General features: G+C 56.8%; 2 protein-coding genes across 28 annotated transcripts in view; both read left to right on the forward strand.

Moving 5' to 3' along the window:
- The first annotated feature begins 3,410 nt into the window (after positions 1 to 3,410).
- On the forward strand, positions 3,411 to 15,389 carry RASGRP2 (RAS guanyl releasing protein 2). Its single transcript, XM_019645608.1, has 16 exons — positions 3,411 to 3,521; positions 4,169 to 4,271; positions 4,759 to 4,821; positions 5,137 to 5,268; positions 6,009 to 6,159; positions 6,341 to 6,514; positions 6,660 to 6,776; positions 8,100 to 8,381; positions 9,165 to 9,242; positions 9,455 to 9,577; positions 9,888 to 10,003; positions 13,154 to 13,295; positions 13,552 to 13,588; positions 13,958 to 14,134; positions 14,987 to 15,050; positions 15,209 to 15,389. Exons 1-15 carry the CDS (start codon positions 3,449 to 3,451, stop codon positions 15,043 to 15,045), a joined length of 1,827 nt encoding a protein of 608 aa, XP_019501153.1. The 5' UTR covers positions 3,411 to 3,448; the 3' UTR covers positions 15,046 to 15,050; positions 15,209 to 15,389.
- Positions 15,390 to 19,084: 3,695 nt separating this feature from the next.
- NRXN2 (neurexin 2) overlaps positions 19,085 to 20,173 on the forward strand; it is a 104,043-nt gene continuing 102,954 nt past the window's right edge. For 17 of the 27 annotated variants that reach the window (XM_019645371.1, XM_019645373.1, XM_019645379.1 and 14 more), the window contains exon 1: positions 19,098 to 19,326. The gene's annotated coding sequence lies outside the window, so the exon portion shown is untranslated. Of the gene's footprint in view, positions 19,327 to 20,173 lie in introns of all 27 variants that reach the window. The other 10 variants (XM_019645394.1, XM_019645395.1, XM_019645392.1 and 7 more) reach the window with 7 other exon arrangements.

Consider the following 20,173-nt stretch of genomic DNA (forward strand, 5'->3'; position numbering starts at 1 on the left):
CTTAACGTCTCTTTCTGTTGGGAAATATTTTTAGCTTTGGGCCAGCTTAACAGCAGCTGCCTTAGCCCCACCCACAGCAGGTGCGTCCCCTCGGTAGTAGGGAGCGGCCCGTGGGGGCGGGGCACGGGACTCTCAGAGCCCTTCCCGGCGTTACCCTCCACGCCTCTCTTCCCAGTGCTGTGTCCATACTAGGTCAGCGGTCTGCCAGGCTGGCCAGGGGCGGGGCGTCCGCCTGGGTGGGGCCCACCGGAGCTGGGAGCCGGGATTTGGGCCGAGGCCTCCCGGACTACCGAAGATCCATGCTGTCGGGGGCGGGATCAGGAAGGGTCGGGGCCTGTGGATGGCTGGCGCCCTCCTGACTCCGCCCCTAGCCCCTCCCCACTGCGGCGTTTAAGGGTCTCTAAGCAGGTGGTTCTGCTTCATCCAAAGTCTGGCGAGTGTTAGGGCTGAGGACATTCACGGACGGTCTAGGTTAGACCAGTGTTGCCCTCGCCTCATTTTGGGAAACTGAGGACCAGAAAGGGCCTGTTTCTAGGCCTCGCCAAGATTGAGGTGTGGGAGAGGTCCTGCCTCCCAAGCCCCGAGGCAGGGAGGGGCAAGCCTCGGAAGGCAGTTTTGGGGTGGGTGGTTTCACAGTGAGTGTGTTTGAACCCAAAGGCCGGAAACGGTTACCGGCTCCCCTAGGCCCAGCTTGTGGGGACCCTCACCGCCTCCGGCTGCTCCTCCCAAGTTCCTCCCTAGTGGGGGCCCAGGCATTCAGGCCTCCAGTATCCAAGCTGCAGAGAACCCACCCGCAGCTTGGAGCTGCCCCTCTCTATCTGGCCCCTTGGGGAGCCAGGCTTCCGGGGCCCCAGTCCCGCCTGTGTGAGCTGGAGCTCCCCCCACATCCCAGACATCGAGGTCTCGTCTCCAGGTAGCGGCGTTTTCATTCCTCCCTCCCCACAGGCCGCTCGCCCCAAAATGCTCCCATCTTGCTCTAGCCCCTCCCCCACACTTATCAGAAGGACCCTCTGCCTCCCTGCCCCTGATCTCCACCAGGCCTTTGCCCCCCGCTGCCCGCAGGAAGACGCCCCAGCCCTGCGCCGGGGTAGCCCCGTGGGAACGGTTTTTCTCGAAAACAGGAACCCGGGCCGGGGGCTGGGCGGGGCGCCCCTTCCCCACCGCAGTCCGCTTCCTGCCCCTCCCGGCTTCCTCTGCCCAACACCAGGCAGGGCGGGGGGCACAGGGAAGAAAGGGCCCGTGGTTTAGCTCCCCCCTCCACGTCCCGCGCGGCCAGACCTCCGCTCGCTCACTCTCGGCGCAGCCAGTGGCGCAGCCCCCCGCCCGCGGCCCTGGCCTCTCGGCGGCGCGGCAGGGGAGGGGTTAAGCTGCCGCAGAGACCGCCGCGTGCGGGGCGAGAGGGAGCCCGGCTGGGGGTGGGCGCAGCCGGCGGTGCGGAGCCCGGCTCAGGGGCGGGGAGGGGAGGGGGCGGCCGCGGCTCGGGGGCGGGGCGGCGGGGAGCCGGGCTGCAGCACGGAGAGCGGGCGGGAGCCGCAGCCGCAGCGAGGCCTGCGGGCGGGAGCTCGCGGAGGTGGCGCCGGCCCGGCCGGGTGCAGGCTCCTTGCCGCGGGTCCCAAGAGTAAGTGGAGCGAGCGCGGGCGGCGCACTGCGCAGAGGAGGGCCTGGTCCCTAGGAGCCCCCCAGGGCGGCGAGTGGGGAGTCTGCGGCCCGGGTCGGGGTAGGAGAGAACTGCAGAGAGAGCTGAGGTGCTGTAGAGGGAGTGACATCTCCGCGCACTCGGCCCTTGCCACCCGGTCTCAGCAGGACCTTCCCCCACGGACCTCCCATTTGACAGATGAGAAAATTGAGGCTCCTAGAGGCCAAGTGACTCTCAAGGTCACACAAGAAGGAAGCGGCAGGGTTAGCAGGGGATGGCTCTGGTTGGTTCCTAGGAAAAGTCCGCCAGAGAACTCCGTGGAGGAGCCCTCGCCCCCACTTCCCAGCCCGGAGGAGTATGTGTAGGGGTGGAGTACCTCTCTGTGGGGCAAAGGCTCTGCCAGCGGGCGGGATGAGGGGTGTTAGGGCTCTCCACTGCCGGGCTGGCCCTAGACCGCGGATGAAGGGTGGGTGGGTGGGATGGGCGTGTGTGCGCACCCACAGGGGTGTGTGCATGTGTGGGAGTGTACATGCATGTAGGTGCACTGCCTGGCGTGTGTGCACACGTGTGCAGATGCCAGCGCTGCGGTGGCCGAGAAACTCTAGGCTGGCTTGGCTGGAGTGAGCAGAGGGTCTGGAGCCACCCCATCAATGGATTTGCATTAGGGGGTAGAGAGCTGTTATGTGTGCCTGAGAGCTCCTTTGCTCAGGTGTGCTGGTGTGCGCAGGGTGTGGGTGCCATTGTGTGTGACACGGAGGATGAGAGGCGAATGCTTGTGTACTGGGTCTGTGTGAGCCCGGGCATCTTACACCCCAATATGGGCCCCTGGCCTCGGGTATGGAATGAGTGTCTGTCCCTTCATTGGTGCGCAGGATCCCGCACTGGAGTTGCTGGTGGAGTCCTACAGGCACTCTCCAGCCCCCACGACAATGGCGCCCCCTTCTGGGCACCCCACTCTGTGTGCCCGAGTGTGGTCGGACTGTTTGTGTGTTCACAGTTCGACTGTGCAGAATGGGAGCCTGGGTCAGGGCGGGCTGGGGAGGACGATGGCCTGCGGAAGGGCTGAGCCAGGACCCCTGGGGCCTTCACGGAGGAGGTGGCTAGGGAGCGCGCGGTTCCCAGGCCCAGGCTTCCCGCTGACGCCTCCCGGCTGCAGCGGGCTCCCCCATTCCACCCCCACCCCCGCTCTAGGAATGTTCTTTTTCACTCCAGCCCGCCTCCCCAGGGGCAGGACCCTGGGGGCCGCCTCCCCTTCCCGGGAGCCCGGGAGGGGGCAAAACGGGTAGGACGCCTGGGTTCCTGTCCCCTCCCATCCCAGAGAGAAATTCCTCCGAGGTCCCCTCAGGCTCTGGGTTCCCAAAATAACCCTGCGGGGGAAGGGAGGCTGTGAAGGGGGAAAGCAGGAGGGGCGGCGAGCCGAACTGCTGAGTGCCGCAGGTGCCTCTGCGAAGAGGGCTCGAGGAGAAGAGGGTCTACGGGTGGCTGAGGCACCAACTAGCCCCCGGAGTCCTGACTCGTCCTCATCCCCGGGGAGTCCCTCGGGCCCTCCCGCGACTCCGAGGGTGGGCCGGAAGCCTCTCGGCCAGTCGGTTTCCCAATTGGTGGGTTGCACCATCCCGGTCCAGACCGTTTAACCCCGGGAGTGGCCGAGGTCGACGACTCCCCCCCCGCCCGGTTCCAGCCCGTCGGCCGCTCCCCCGGCCAGCGCCTCCGCAGACTCCTACTCTGCCTCTCCAGGGACAGGGGTCCGGTCAGAGCCTCGTGGGTGTCTCCCCGAGTGCAGTTTGGCCCAGCCTACCCGCGCCGGCAGCTATGGCAGGCACCCTAGACCTGGACAAGGGCTGTACAGTGGAGGAGCTGCTCCGCGGCTGCATCGAAGCCTTCGGTGAGTGGTATGGGAGTACCCAGCCTGAGCCCAGCCCGGAGCCTGAACCCGGGTCCCCGCCCCCCAGGGCAGGCCGCAGGTCTGGACCCACCCAGCTCCGCATCTTGCATCCTCTTTAGCGAAAGCCTCCTCTTCATCATAGAGAGATCCCCCGTGCTTCAGATAAAACGTTTCTCTTCGCCTGGTATGTTGGCGTTGAAGGCAGGGATGGGGTCCCCAAACTCTGACACCGGAGGAGCATTATCTGTTCCCCCGGGGAATCCGGAGGAACTCTCTATCTCCGGCCTGGGAGCTGTTTCCGGCTGATGTGGTGCAGCTTATCTGGTGAAGGGGTGCCCCTTCCCCCAGGCACTCAGGAAATGACCTCTGGATTCTTGACCCCGGGGAACCCAGGCTCCTTCCGCCCCAGCTGGTTCCCCTCTCGAGGATGGGCCCGACTCAGGCGGTCGGTCCCCTCTTCCAGTTCCTCCCATCCTGCCTTATTTCTCTCCCACTCTACCTCTTCTTTCTAATCCACCTCCTGGCTTGGGAGTCCAGGGAAAGCAAGTGGGCGGGGGCCAGATACCCGGCGGGCAGCATGGTAGGGTTTCGGGACCAGGCTGCAGGACGAAGGGTCAACCGACTTGTCTTTGACCCCTCGGAGTTAGATGACTCGGGGAAGGTGCGGGACCCGCAGCTGGTGCGTATGTTCCTTATGATGCACCCCTGGTACATCCCTTCCTCTCAGCTGGCGGCGAAACTGCTCCACATATATCCTTCGCGAGCTTTGCCAGGGGCCCTGCAGTCCTAGTTCCAGGGTGAGCCCCACTGCCCAGCCCAGGCCGAGAATGGGCTTCACTCCTAGAGCGTGAGCCCCTCTGCCCTAGGCTCCACCCTTTTCCTCCCCTCGAGGCTCAGCCTCGCCTCCCTCCGCCCCCCCCCCTCCCTAACCTAGGCCTTGCCTTCTCCCTCCCTAGGGTCTATGATCTGTCCCTACTCCCACCTCAGCCCGCCTCTTGCCTCCCTCCCAGAACCAAGGCCCGCCTGCTCTCAGCCACCCCCAGAACCTAGCCCCCTTCTCACTCACACACCCTCCCAAAGGTCACCCCTCACCCGCTTCCTTTAGCCCCTTTCCAGAGCTTTGGCTCCACCCTTGCCCTAGACCCTGCCCCCAGCATTTCTCCTAGAACCAGGCCCCATCCCCTGCCTCACTTTTTAGAATTAGGCTGCATCTTGGTTTTCCTTAACTGTCCTTCACCTACCAACAATCTCGGAAGGACAACTCCAGTTCGCTGCAGGTGAAAACATGCCACCTGGTCAGGTGAGTCTTCCTCCTGGAGCGCTGTCTCCTCCCTCCTCTTCCCCCTTCTCAGGCTTCACACTGGCCTGAAGGAGTGGAAAGACCTGGTTCTGGGAGTTGGTCAGGTGGCTTTGCCCCAGGCTCTGTCCATGGTGGGTGTGCTGTCACAGGCCAGCCCCTTCCTGGGTTTCCTGATTTGCCTAATGGGGGAGGGGAAGGACAGAGCTAGGAGACAGGGAACCGAAGTTTGAGGCTCTTTCCCCCTATTATGGGGAACTACAACACCAAGGGATGGTGGGGGAAGGGCTGCCTTGGGTGACTCCCAACCCCCTCCAGGTACTGGATCTCGGCATTCCCAGCCGAGTTTGACTTGAACGATGAGCTCGCTGAGCAGATCAAGGAGCTGAAGGCTCTGCTGGACCAAGAAGGGAACCGCAGGCACAGCAGCCTCATCGACATTGAGAGCGTGTGCGTGGGGGGAGCTGGGGGGGGGTGGCGCGGGGAGGGCACTCAGCACCCTACACTGTCTGCACTTAATAAATGTTTGTTGAATTGAATGAGTGAGGGTCATGTCACTCTTGCTTAAAAACCTTCTGTGGTTCTCTGTCATCTTCAAAATGCCTCAGCTGGGAATTAAGGCCTCTCATAGTCTTGGGCCAGCTTGGCATGCCTGCCTCATCTTCCACAGCCCAGTGCCCATCCCATGCACCTCACCTTGCAGCTACACAGGTCCACTTACCATTTTCCAGCCCTGTGTCCTTTCCCACCACGATGCTGTGCTCATATTGTTCCCCTTGCCTCTCTGTGTTATCACACTCAGCTCAGGTGTGGAGTGTCTGGGCTCTGAGGTCCTTGGCCCTTCCAAGGCAGAATTTGTTCCCTACTCTGTTCCCCCGTGGCACTTTGTGCAAAGACCTGTACACACGCCACACTGTTTGGTGTTTGTTTCTGTGTCTGTCTCCCTCAGTAGCCTGTGAGCTCCTCGGGGGCAGGAACCCTGTCTTGCTCATCTCTGTACCCCCAGTCCCTAGCGCAGTGCCTGGTACAGAGTACGTCTTCCATAATCATGTGTGGAGTACATGATGAGGGGGAGACTGCAGGAGTTCTGGGACTGGGGACATTGCGGAGGTCCTCAGTCAGCTTGAGTGGTGTGTCTGTGTGAGTGTGGGGCATCTCCAGCAAAGGGCTTACTGCCTCTGCTCCCCCAGCCCCACATACAAGTGGAAACGGCAGGTGACCCAGCGGAACCCCATGGGACAGAAAAAGCGTAAGATGTCCCTGTTGTTCGACCACCTGGAACCTATGGAGCTGGCGGAGCATCTCACCTACCTGGAGTATCGCTCATTCTGCAAGATCCTGGTGCGGGCCAAGGCCTTTGGTCAGGGGTAGAGTGTGGGTTTGGGAGGAGGTCCTAGGAGGGGCAGGGTCCCTGGGGTAGGTGGGTGGTTTTAGTGTAACCACCAAAGGGCAGCTGGAGGGTGAGGAGTGGCCATGGGGAGGAGGGGGACCCACAGGGGGCTGACTTCACTCTCGCCCCCAGTTCCAGGATTATCACAGTTTTGTGACTCACGGCTGCACCGTGGACAACCCTGTCCTGGAGCGATTCATCTCCCTCTTCAACAGTGTGTCGCAGTGGGTGCAGCTTATGATTCTCAGCAAACCCACTGCCCCACAGCGGGCCCTGGTCATCACACACTTCGTCCACGTGGCGGAGGTACCTGCCCCTCCCCTGACCCCAACTGCCAGTCTGGCCAAGTCCCCGCTTTTCATGGACCAACTGCCTCCTCTCCAGAAAGGCTGGGCCAAGTTCTGTGCCCAGTCAATAACCCCCGCCTCCCCCCTCTCCCTTTGTCCCCCAGAAGCTGCTGCAGCTGCAGAACTTCAACACGCTGATGGCAGTGGTCGGGGGCCTGAGCCACAGCTCTATCTCCCGCCTCAAGGAGACCCACAGCCACGTTAGCCCTGAGACTGTCAAGGTGCCTGGGACTGGGATTCCGGGGAGCAGCCTTATTAAGACTCGGAGCCAGCCTTTCTAGGGTTGGCCTCCCTGGAAACTCTCAGCAGTGAGCGCTGGGCACTCCTGCCCTTGTTTGACAGATGAGGAAACTGAGGCTCGACGGGATTAAATGCTTTTCCCAGGTTACACACAAAAGTGGCAGAGTGGGGGGCTCACAGGTCTGCCTGACTCCAAAGCTTGTGCTTTTTTCCTCCTTTTATTTTGTTTAACATATGGGAGAAATACATATAGAAAAGTATATAAAACATGTGTACAAGTTTAAAGAAAAGTTATAAAGAAAACGCCTGTGTAACCACCACCCAGGTCAAGAAATAGAACATTGGCAGCCCCTGAAGCTCCCAGAACCTTAGAGCATAACTCCCTTCCCATCAGAGGTAACCAATGTCATGACTTTTGTAACAATGATGACCTTGCTTTTCTTTATAGCTTTACCACCTATGCACGCATCTCACAACAATGGGTTTCTTGTTGCTTGTGTTTGAACTTTCTAGGAACGGAATCATGTTGTATCTGTTACTTCATATCTTCTTTCATTCTTACATTCTGTTATGTGGAGAACTGTTCATTTCCATTACCATATAATATATTATTGTAAGCCCACTCCAATTTATGTATCTGTTGTACTTATGAACATTTGGGACTTCCAGTTTGGGCTGTTAGGAATGACACACCTAAGAACATTTTTCTAGATCATTGTCCTGTGCTGCTTTGCCTCCCTGAGCCTCAGTTTCTTCTCCTGTTAAATGTTGATGATAATCTGTGCCCAGGTCTGGTGTAGAAGTGTGGTATTTGGCAGTGGGTGTTCCCTTGAACTCAATGACCTATGAACTCTGACCCCCAGGGGCTAAGGGAGCCAGTGTTGGGAGACAGTGAGAAAGGATTTTGACCTTTCACCCATCCCTGGCTCTGAAACTCATCCTCTTCCACATTTTCGAGACTGAGGGGGGAGGATGGTTGAGCCAGTGTGTGTGTGTGTGTGTGTGTGTGTGTGTGTGTGTGTGTGTGTGTGTGTGTTTCTGCCCTTTGCCCCCCAGCTCTGGGAAGGCCTGACAGAATTAGTGACGGCCACTGGCAACTATGGCAACTACCGGCGCCGGTTGGCAGCCTGTNGGAGACAGTGAGAAAGGATTTTGACCTTTCACCCATCCCTGGCTCTGAAACTCATCCTCTTCCACATTTTCGAGACTGAGGGGGGAGGATGGTTGTGTGTGTGTGTGTGTGTGTGTGTGTGTGTGTGTGTGTGTGTGTGTGTGTGTGTGACCTTCTGCCCTTTGCCCCCCAGCTCTGGGAAGGCCTGACAGAATTAGTGACGGCCACTGGCAACTATGGCAACTACCGGCGCCGGTTGGCAGCCTGTGTGGGCTTCCGCTTCCCCATCCTGGGTGTGCACCTCAAGGACCTGGTGGCCCTGCAGCTGGCATTACCTGACTGGCTGGACCCTGCCCGGACCCGACTTAATGGGGCCAAGATGAAGCAGCTTTTCAGCATCCTGGAGGAGCTGGCCATGGTGACCAGCCTTCGGCCACCAGTGCAGGCCAACCCTGACCTGCTGAGCCTGCTCACGGTGAGGGGCCAGGCACCACGGTGGACAACCACACCTTGTTCTGGGTTTACACAAGGCTGTGGGCTTGGCCTTGGGTTCTCGGTTCTGGTCAAGGGACTGGGATCCAGCCTGGGCTCCAGAGTTTAGAACGAACTCTGGGATGGGTTCTAGGTTCCAGATGGGGCTGTGGTGGGCTTGAGGCTGGGTCTGGGCCCTGGGTTGAGTTCCTAGCTGTGGGTTGTGTTCAAGGTTTGGGGCCATGCTCTGGATTCTGGGTGTAAGGGTGGCTTTTGAACATGGTCATGAGTTCTGAGGTTCTGGGCTTGCTTTGGACTAGGTTTTGAGGTCTAGGGTCAGAGTTGCATGGTGGTCTAGATCTGGACTAGGTTCTAGACATTGGGCTGGGGCTTAGGTTTTGGGTTTGGAGTGAATTCTTTGCTGTTTCTAGGCTCTGGACTGGGATCAGGATTGCAGCCTGAGCTGGATTCTGGATGCTGGGTTGGGGTCTGGGTTGGGGGTGAATTTCAGAGCTCCCGGCTGTGTTCTGACCTAGATTCTTGGCTGAAATCTTGGCCGTGCATTGTGCTCAAGGTTTAAGGCCAAGCTTGGGTTCTGGTCTGTGCTGGGCTGGTGCGGGGTTGCCGGGGTGTGTCCTAAGCCGGCCGATGTCCTGAGTCTAGCTTCTGGACTGGACTCGGGGCTGAACTGTGGTCTCCAGGTGGACATTGTGACCTTGGGCTCTGGGGCAGTCGGCTCCTGAGAGCAGTAGGGGCCAGTGGGTGTGATCGGACCTGTGTCTCGCAGGTGTCTCTGGATCAATACCAGACGGAAGATGAACTCTACCAGCTGTCCCTGCAGAGAGAGCCCCGCTCCAAGTCCTCGGTGAGGGAGGGAACCCTGCCTCCCCGCCCTGCCCATTCTCTTCTTCCCCGACCCCGGCCCCACCTGAGAAGCCCAGGATGTGAGGGCAGGAGGAACTCTTAGCCGCTACTTGCTGTGCAGGCTCCCTTATCCCCAGGGCTTCCCCTCTCTGCTCCCCTGGGCCCTCGGCCCCCTCACCTCTGGCCCTCACTCAGGCCTGACCATTCCCACAGCCATCCAGCCCCACAAGCTGCACCCCACCTCCCCGGGCCCCAGTGCTGGAGGAGTGGACCTCAGCTGCCAAACCAAAGCTGGATCAGGCACTCATGGTGGAACACATCGAGAAAATGGTGGAGGTGAGATTCTATGGTGGCCAGCCCTGGAGCCTGAGGGGTAGGGGACAGGTCTTTAGTGGTCAATCAAGGCCGGTTTTGCCAAGGCACCACCTTGGGAGCCATGACCAGTGCCATGTTCAAGGGCCAGCACTCAGTCTCCAGAAGGCATGGGTGGGTTTGGGGTAGGGGTATGGAAAAGGGAGGTGGTGGGGGAGATGGACATCCGCCCACATCTGAGACACCCCTCGTAACATGGACTGGGAGGATGGACAGGATGGGCCTGATGGTCCTTTTATTCTCCTGCCCCTACGTGTACCTCTGTGTCCCCCAGTCTGTGTTCCGGAACTTTGACGTCGATGGGGATGGCCACATCTCACAGGAAGAGTTCCAGATCATCCGCGGGAACTTCCCTTACCTCAGCGCCTTTGGGGACCTCGACCAGAACCAGTGAGGAGGCCTGGGGGCTGGGGGAGAGGAAAGGCAGGCTCACTTCCCCTTGGGTTTCAGTTTCTTCCTGTGCAAGGTCAGGTCACTGGACCAAATGATCTCAGCAGAGGAAGCCACCAATGTGGGGAGGGGCTCCTATTTGGTGGGGGGCAGGCTGCCGGCTGGCACAGGGTTACCTCGCTCATTCAGACAGATGGGAACTCCACCTGCATCTTACAAAGACTGTGGCCTGGGGACTGTTGCTACACAAATGCCATTTTATTTGTGGAGTTCACAGCTGGCATAAAGTGTGGGCAAGTTGAACTCCTGGGCAGCCTGTTTTAATGAGTAGATAAGAAAGGCCTGCAATTAGCAGCACCACTTGCTTATTGACAATTCACAAGCTGACAATTTGGACAAACAGCTGGTTCTCTGAAGTAGGTTAAATGTGCAGCCATGTTCATACCCCTGTCTTGCTGAGCAGACAAAATTCTAATCAAAATTTGCAGTCCATCTCAGGGTGACTTATTTTTTAATGTTAACCCATATTTGAAAAATCTGGGCTTTTTTCCATATTGCAAAAATCCATGGTTTAAAAAAAAAAAATCCAGGTAGTAAAAGAGATTTGTAGTGAACAAGGTGTATAAAGCAGGAAGTGGAAATTTCCCTTCCTCCTTTCTCATTGGTAGAGGTTATTAGCATTAGGGACACCATTAGCAATATTCCTGGTTTGGCAGTATGTGTATCCTTCCAGTCTTTTTTTTTTTTCATGTATGTGCAAATTTAATATAGATTTTGTTTGTCTGCATCTGTGTCGTGAACAAACAGGATTATAGTATAAATTTAGCTCTGCCCTTGGTGTTTGTTCTAGTCGTTTTGTTTCTCCACCCAGAGTTGACACAGAGTTCCATGTTATCTCCTTGGGTTGGTGGGGGGGATTGTTTTTCCAGGCCACACTTTCAATGAAGATGCAGCCCTCAGAGACCTTTGAGGCCCCAGCTTCATGCAGGCGTTCCAGCCTTAACTCCCCTCCAGCACCTGCAGGCCCCAGGCCTTGTGCCTGGTCCCTGGTTGGGTATCAAAACCCAGCACCTGGATCACCAGGAGGGAGATCAGCAACCCCTCCCGGGACAGCTGCAGTGTCCGGCCCCAACTTGCTGCCTCAGCTTGAGGCTCCCTCTTTGTTTTTGGAAGTTGGGGGTTTCCATTTCTTTCTTGCAAACTCCCCCATGCATTGAAAGCAATTATTGATATATTTTAACCAGGTATTTATAGCAACAGGGTTTTCAGGTTTTTTGTTTTTTTTTTTGTCACTGTCTTGGTGGAACTGCACACCTTGCTTTTTTTGCTTTTGTTTTTCACTTAAACCTTTATCATAAACATCTGTGCATGCCGATTTATGCAGAACTACCTCATTCTGTAGACCAGCTGCAGGATATTCCATGGTGTGGCTGGGCCATTTACCTCACCATTCTCCTGCTGATGGACGTGTGGACTGTTCCCAATTTTTCGCTATTAATATATACCAGGCTGCTGTGAACATCTTTGTAGCCATGCACCCAGGCCACTGTTTCTGTAGGAGAAATTCCTAGAAGTGGGATAATTGGATCAAAAGATAGGCATATTCTAAATTAGGAGAGAGACTGCCCAAGTGACCTCAGGCAAGGGTGTGCCAGCTTGCTGTATCCCCATCAGCAGCAAACAAGTGCCCATTTCCCAACTTCCTTGCCAACAATGGATGCTATAATAAGCGTTACAATTTTGCCAGCCTAATTGGCAAATGGTGTCTTGGTTAAATTCGCATTTCTTTAATACTGTAGGGTAGGATATCTTTTCATATGTTTATTGGCTGCTTATATTTCTTCTGTTAATTGCCTGTTCATAGTCTTTGTCCATTATTCCACTGGGTTTGTTGGTCTTCTTCTCATTGATTTTTAGAATCTCTGTTAATGGATATTAACCCTTTGCTGTTGAACATGTTTGCAAATATTTTCTCCCAGTTTGTCATTTATGTTGTCTTTTCCCATATAAAATTTTTAAAAAAATTTGTGTGCTCAATATGTCAGTCTTTTCCTTTATGGCTTCTTGGATTTGTGTTATGTGTACAAAGTCCCTTACCCCCTCAAGATTACAAAATTATTCTCTTATACCTTTTCAGATACTTCAATAATAATTTTTGTTTTTTCCATTGGTGCTTTAAATTCCGTGGGAATTTAGTTGTCATGCACAGTATGGTGTAAGAATCCAGGCTGTATTTTTTCCTAACTGGCCAGTGGTCCCCATGCCTTGTTGATTTGAAGGATCACCTGGATCAGATCATGGAGACCAAGATAAACTGGGTGGGAATTTGCAGCAAGGACCAGCCCTGACAGAAATAGCTTTCTGCAGCCCAGGACCTATTAACTACACAGACACTGTTGTAAATGCTTCCTGTGTAATATCTCATTTAATCCTCACAACCCCGCCTGAGGCGTAGGAATTGTCATTATCCGCACTTATAGAAGAGGGAGCTGAGGCACAGGGAAATTAACCAGCCTGAGGTCACACAGCCAGGACAGCCAGGAAGTAGTGGCACCGGCATTTGAACTGAGGTCTGTCTGTCTCCAGAGCTCATGCTCACTCTTTTCCTATGATATGGGAATAGGTGAAAAAAGGGTTCTGTGGGAAGCCCTGGATAACGTGGCAAACACTGATTACAGGTGTCTTTCTGGCAGCGTTATGCAAGAGTGAGGCGAGTGGGGCTTTTCTCAATCTTACCTGGCCTCAGAAGTCATCAGATCTTCTTAATTCTCAGGGCTCCCAACTGGTGTTCTGCAGAGCTCACTTTGGGAAACCGAGGCTGATAATCCCAAGGGAAAGATAATCACAGCCCTTTTAGTTTACACACCAACTCTGTGAAGTGGGCAGGGCAGGCAGGAATTATAACTCTATTTTTCCGGGGAGGAAACCTAGGGGAAGTGACTTGCCCAAGACCACACAAGAGTAGCAGCCACTATATCTGTCTGGCTCCAAGTCTAGTGTTCTTTCTCTTCCCTGCACCAGGGGTCCAAAATCAGGAGTTTGGTGAGGACCTTTTATTTGGTAGGGCTTTTTTCCAGTGGGATGTGTTAGGCTGGTTGGTGGGTGGTCCTGGGGAGGGCCCAAACTTAGGTGCTCCCCCTACCCCGACAGGGATGGCTGCATCAGCAGGGAGGAGATGGTCTCCTACTTCCTGCGCTCCAGCTCCATGCTGGGCGGCCGCATGGGCTTCGTACACAACTTCCAGGAGAGCAACTCCCTGCGCCCGGTTGCCTGCCGCCACTGCAAGGCCCTGGTGAGCCCCCGCCCAAGACACATCCCTCCAGCCCCGCCCACGCCCTGCCCAGCCCTGCCCTCCCTTTTGGCCCCGCCCCTGCCAAAGCCTTCTCAGTCCTTAATTCCACCTGCCTCTCTTGCTGTTCTGCACCTAACCCTGAGGCTCCCCGAGGCCCCAGAGAGGGTCAGTCCCAGTCCCTGCCCTTGAAAGGAAGAAGTGGAATCATCACCTTTAAATCCCTCCCCACCCAGCATGGCCCCCTCCTCTATTTCAGATCCTGGGCATCTACAAGCAGGGCCTCAAATGCCGAGGTGAGATGGAAAGGCAGGGCTACTGGGCTGTATTTTTGGAAGAGTTACTATCTGGGTGGGAATTATTTTGGTGGGGTAATTGCAAAGGAGTGAAGTACCTTGGAGCCAGAGAGGCATGATGATTATGTGAAGGGGGTAGCCTTTAAGAGGGCTTTTATTTTGGCAAGGCAGCTGCCCAGGAACAAAGAGCTTTGGAGAGGGCACAGAATGGCAAATAGGATGAAGGAAGCATTTTGGAAGAGGACTCTTGTTTTGGTGGGGCAGTTGCTCAGGAGCAAAAGAACCTGGAGAGAGGGGCAGGCCTGGAGAATGGGATGGAGGCTGTTCTGACCAATGGCCCTGCCTGGGCTCCCCATCTGCCTCCTCCAGCCTGTGGCGTGAACTGCCACAAGCAGTGCAAGGATCGTCTGTCAGTTGAGTGCCGGCGCAGGGCCCAGAGTGTGAGTCTGGAGGGGTCTGCACCCTCACCCTCACCCACACACACCCACCATCGAGCCTTCAGCTTCTCCCTGCCCCGCCCAGGCAGGCGAGGCTCCAGGCCTCCAGGTAAGGGGGAATCTCATTCTGTATTGGCCTGTGGAGGAAGGGGGCAAGGGAAGCAGGGTCATTGCGGCAAAGTCTTAATTTGTCCAGATGGAAACCATTCCGTATTTTGTAATTCTCTTATTTTGGTGGGGCGATTAAGAGGGGTTGGACAGGTAAGGGTGCCAGAAGGTGACCAGGGAGCCCTCGACCCTCTGAGGCTGAGGAGGAGAGATACTCTAATACATAAAGAAAAGTAAAAATGAAAGAGACTTCAAGATTCCAGTCACACTCTTATTTTGTTAGGGGGATTGACAATGGATTGGAGAGGGAGTTATGTGAGCCATTTGCTTTCCTTTTCGGCTGTTCTGGAGGCTGCTCTGAGAAAAGTTCCTTGCTCCCCAAATCTCCCAGCAGCCCTGTTGGGATCTCCGGTAGTTTTAGGTCAGTTTGCCGAATGACAATTCCTCAAATGATTATTTTGCTGAGAGCAGTCTAAACAACTATGTTAAACTGGGGTCTAAGGCAGTTGACCACAACCGTTTGGATTAGCAGAAGTTCTCAAAAATAGAAAAGATAAAACCATTTGCATCGAGCCTTCCAGAAGTGCTGGGGTCTAAAATATGAAACACACGCAAAATTGACATTTAAGCAAACTGCACTGACAAATCTGTGGCTGCGAAAAAGCTGCGGCAAAATGACAACCTAGAAAAAGAGCCTCAAAAATTGGGCCGTTTTGTTATTCAATGAATTGATTTTTGGTGGATGGGCCTGCTTCCAGGATGGGGCGGGATGCCTCTTGTTGGGGGAGGGGCGGGGAAGGGTTGTTGAGGGCACAGGGACCCAGGAATTGGTTCTGCCACCCACCCCATGCAGAGATCCGAGAGGAAGAGGTGCAGACGGTGGAGGATGGCGTATTTGACATCCACTTGTAATGATGGTGAGTCCTCCCGCAGCCTGTGCCAGAGCCTCCCCACTGAGGGGTGGGAGAGTGGAGGGATCAGGGAAAGGGGTGCTCTGTCCAAATGACCCAGGCCAGGAGGACTCCTACTTTTTAGGGGTGGATCTATCTCACCACCTCTGTTTTTCTTTTCCCAGCTGTGATTGGATCAAGCACTCTTGCCTGACTTGGAGAAAAGATCTGGACCAGAGCAGGGAGCCTGGGGTTGGGGGGCGGGGTGTGAGGGTGGCATGCATCTGAGGGCAGGGCCTGGGCTGGTGTCCCTAAGGTTGTACAGACTCTTGTGAATATTTGTATTTTCCAGATGGAATAAAAAGGCCCGTGTCATGAACCTGGACTATCAGAGCCTAGAATCCTCGAGGGGGCAGGGCAGGGGCTGTAATCACAGGGACTGGGGTCTAGAACTTTGTAGTCAGAGAATCTTAGGAGACCTGGAATCTGTGTCTGGGATCTTGGTGGGGACTAGAATCCTAGGGGACAGAAGAACCTTAGAACCAGAAAACCTTGGAACATAAGTGTCTTAGAGAAGATCTGAAATCTCGAGTCTAGAATCGTGGGTGTCTAAAACTTGAAACTAGCACACCTTTGCACCCAGAATTGCTGGGCCCAGTGGTCCTGTGTAACCATAGCTTTCAGCCCACAGCCAAAATTCCCTTGCTTGACAGGTGACCTTTCAGCTCCTGCTTGAATACTTCCAGCAATGGGGAGCTCACTGCAGAGAATCATGGGAGAGAGTGGGCAGCCCAGAGTGCTGCCTGTGGGGGAAGGGGGGCAGGGGCCTGGGCAGCTTTCCTGCCTCAGGGTGGGAGTTGCACTCTGGGCTTCCAGCCTCCTGGCCTAGTGCTGCTGCCAGCCGGAAGGACAGTGACTTCCAGAGGAAATGCATATTGATCCTGCTTTCAGCCTCCTGTGGCCTCTCCCAACCCAGATCCTCCCTCCTGAGTTTGCAGCATGGACGTTTGGGGGGGTCACCACTACCTGAGGAAGGCTGAAGCCACTTCTAAGGCTGGTCTGGGTGAGGAGGGGGAATGGGGTCTTTTAAAGGTTCTGAAGCTGGAAGGCTGTCCCTGGGGTCAGGAGACTCCACACAGCAGCCCCAGGAGTGGAAGCCACCTCCCCAGCGCCCCCAAGCTGGGGCCTGTCCTACAGCAGCTATGGGTTGTTCTCGGGGTGGAGGCCTGAGCACCCTGACTCCTACCTGCAAAGCACAATATCTGTGGACCTGGCAATGGCCTCAACCCCCTCCCTCAGGGCGCCCTGACCTCATGCCCATCTTCTTTGAGATCCCATTCCCCCTGGCCTACTCCTCATTTGGGGTTTCCTCCCACCCTGTTACTTTTCAGCCCCATGTTGGTCCCCCCAGTCCTGTCCTCCATTGGGACCCCCCCCCACCTCTGCCCCTCCTTCCTGTCCTCAGGCCTCTCCAGCCCTTCCTCCTCTTGAGGCTGTAATATCCGTTTCACGATTTGGGGGCTGAGTTGCTATAACAACAGACAGCGATTGTGTTGTGAAGAGCAGCTCGCTCCCTGAGCTGCCTGCCTCCTGTGCTGCCTCCATCCCTGCAGCCTGGTCAGCTTCCCTCCCTGCTGCCCCCAGCCCCAGCCCGGCTTCTTCCCAGTGTGTGTGTATGCATAAATGTGCCCAGGGCTGCCCCACCTGGGAGTGTGACATGGGGCTGTCTTTTCGTGGTTGCACGTGTGAATCTGGTGTATGAGATTCACATTGTGTGTGCGTGTGTGTACAGACACGCATGCTGTATTTGCTGCATTTCCCCTCCACCGTGTGTCCCCACCGGACTTGGCACCAGAGAAGGGCCACATTGGGTGGGGGCTTGTTGGGGAGGGTGTCTTGAGGTGGTGGGTCCCAACCGCACCACCCAATAGTCTGAACCTTGGACCTTGGGGGGAGACATCCTTGTAGCTGGGGGAGGGGAAGGGAGGTACAGCAGCTGCCAGGTGACCTTTCCTGCCCTTGATGGATAAAGGTAGTCCAGGGAGCTAGGGGTGGGGACAGGAGACAAATGCTCACTCTTACATTTCCTGCCCCTGCACTCCCCCGACCCCTTCCCACCCCCATCTATAAGGGCCTGAGAAATAGTCTGTAAGTCACTGCACTTGTCTGTCTGTCCATCTGTGCCCTGGTGCCTGGCTGGACAAGTTTCTGTGTGTGTGTGTGTGTAGTCTGCAGGGAGAGGAGCCATGGGGGATGGGTGGGGCAGTGGGCTGTGGGGTCAGAGAGGCAATTTCATATCCACAGGCCCTGACTCAGCAGTTCCCATTCTCTTGCTTCTTTAGTCGCCTTGGTGGGGCCAGCCTGAGGGTCTCTCCAAGGTCAGAGTCAGCCCCAGGTCTGGGATCTAGCTCAGAGATCTCTCGTCTTGGTCCCTAGGAAACACTCCCTGCAGTCTGGGTTCCCCTCTCACCTCCTCACAGGTTAGGAAGAGAGACCTCTGTGGATGGGTGTCCCCCCTCTTCTTAGTAGTTGACCACTCTGCAAAGTGCTTCAGTGGGGGCAGGATGACCCTGTGGGCAGGTCCTCTGTGTGCACCTGTTCCCCTGGGCATGCATTTGCCCTGAGTGTGTAGGCACCTGAATGTACGAGTTTGTGTATGTTCCTCAACAAGCATGTGCTTCCTGTGGGTGTATTACCATGGTGGGCATTTCTGCAGTTGTCTCTATGTGTCTCTTTGGGAGTGCCTGTATGCACATAGATAGGTGTGCATGGTTGTGTGCCCTTCAGGCCCATGCATGCATTAGTGGTCGAATGTGAGTGTTCTTGCAAGTTCCTCTGGCTAAGGAAGCACCAATTACCATCTGCTACGGCTGTGCAGATCAGACCCCGCAGCAGAAATCAGGCAGATCAGACCCCGCAGCAGAAATCAGGGTCCTGGAGGGAGCTGGCAGAATGGTCTTCTATCTCTCTATCTCTCTCTCTCTGTCTCTCTCTCTGTCTCTCTCTCTCTGTCTCTCTCTCTCTCTCTCTCTCTCTCTCACACACACACACACACACACACACACACACACACACTGCTTCATTCAGAAGCCCAGTGTCCAACATTATGTTACACACACTAGGTGCCAGGTCCACCTTTCATTGGCTGAGTGAGTGAAGGGGTGTCCCCTTCCTCCCACACTAGTACACACACACAGTGATGCAGATGCCCTCACAGGGAGGAACTTCACCTCAGCACCACACTAACTCTGAAACTCATGATTGGGAGAACAGAGAAGGCGGCTGCTGTCAGCTTCCCTTCGGAGGTCTGGGCGATGTGCAGTCTTGTCCCTGCCGCCAAACCTACTCCTATCCCAGTCCAGGATTTCAGGCAGAGCTGGGAATCAGGCTTTAAACTCTAGGATTCCCGTGAGGAAGGCTGGGAAACCCCAAGTCCCTAGGTCTACCCTGCCCCCTCTCTGCCTATCCGTCCCCCACCGCCTCCGTCCTTATCCCACAAAGACACTCCCTCTTCAGTTCTAGGGTCAGCAGGGGGCGCTCGGGCGGTGAAAGGCGGAGGCCAGCCTCTAGGGGCTGGAAAAAGCCCCCAGCAGCTGCGGGCGGGGTCCGCCTTCCCTAGGCTCCTTGGAAGCCGGGGCCCTCACTTGGGCGTAGCCAGGAGAGGGCGCTGCGGCCTGGGCCCTGCACCCGCTCCTGCTTCCTTGGTGCCCCAAGTCGGGGCCCTTCAGCTCCTCCCAGCCCTGGGCGCTGCCACCCGGGCCCGGATGCGAGACTCAAAGGGCCCAACCCAATGGGCGAGAGGCTAGGGCGCCTGGGTTCCCGGAAAAGGCCTTGGGGCTAGGTTGGGAATTTGCCTGGTTGGGAGCCCGGGCACCAGGGCTAAGGACCGCGAGAGGCGTGGAAGAGCTAGGAAGCCCTGGGGCCGGGACGCCTGGGTCCTTCGCGGGGGAGGGAGGTGGGCCTGTGGAGCCGCGGGACTGGCGGCTTCTGTGCCTTTGCATTGGCTGTGCCGCTCGTCCGTTAGCGCAGCATGGTCCAATGCGCGCGTCTGGGGGGCGGGCACTGGTGCTGATGCTGCCGTCAGTCGGTGTTGCAGGGATGCGGCGGCGGGAGCAGCCGCCCTGACTCGCGGAGCATCCTCCTCGGAGCAGCACCGCGGCGGGGCGGGCCCGGACGCGGCGGGGAGCGAGAGAGAGGCGCGAGGCAGCCGACACCACTGGCACCGGCTCTGCCACCCGCCGGAGACGGGGCGGCCCCGGGGCTCTGATCCCCACCCTCCAGCTCCTGGACCCCCCAGAACCAGGTAGGGGGGGGCTGCGGCGGAGACGGGCGGGGGGAGGGGAGCGATCGGAGGGGCGGTGGAGGCAGGAAGGATGGATTGGGGGGCGGGGGAGCTACGGCGTTGAGAGGACTGGCTGGGTGACAGAGGAGGCTAAGTGGCTGAGGGGTTGGGGGTCGGAGCCTCCCTGTGGATGGGGCACTGGCCCTGAGCTGGGGTGAATGGAGGTGGGGAAGGGATGGGGTGAGAAGGAGGTCTGTGAGGGAGGCTCTGAAGAGGGTCTTCCCCATCAGTTCTAGCCCCAAGGACTGGAAGCAGTGCTCTGGCCAGAGAGGCTGGGGAGCTGTTGTGCTCTGAAGGGTCTGCAGGGGAGAAACCAGAGAGGAGCCGGGCTTCATGAAAGGAGGAGAGGGGGCTGGAGAGGGGGAAGAGAGTAGTGGAGAGGCGGGGAGCAGGGCTTCACACTGGGGGCACCACTGAGGACCAGGCTTTACTGGGGGATGGTAGCCAAGGAGAGGAGGTTATTGGGAGGGAGCAGAGGGGAAGGTGCCAAGGTGCTTGAGGCAGAGATGGGTCTGTGTTGGTAGAGAGCTGGGAAAGATGGGGGGCCTGAGGGAGAGGAGCGAAAGCTTGCGGGGGAAGGTTGGGGGCGATGAGAGAGGGAGACTGGGAGGGAAATCAGTAGGAGGGGGCTGTGCTGGGGTGGGAATGCGCCGGGCGGGCGGCGACAGGGTTATGGTCAGAGAGTGCTGCAGGGAGAAGCTGCGGGGCCCTGGGCTTGCTCCCCACCCCCGAAGAGGAGGGGACCTTTTCTCAAGTCCCAGACTCCTCCCCCAGATGAGGGAGACATCTGCCCTGGGTTCTTTGGACT

Source organism: Hipposideros armiger, unplaced genomic scaffold (assembly GCF_001890085.2).
Source record: "Hipposideros armiger isolate ML-2016 unplaced genomic scaffold, ASM189008v1 scaffold_93, whole genome shotgun sequence".
Taxonomy (NCBI): Eukaryota; Metazoa; Chordata; class Mammalia; order Chiroptera; family Hipposideridae; genus Hipposideros; species Hipposideros armiger.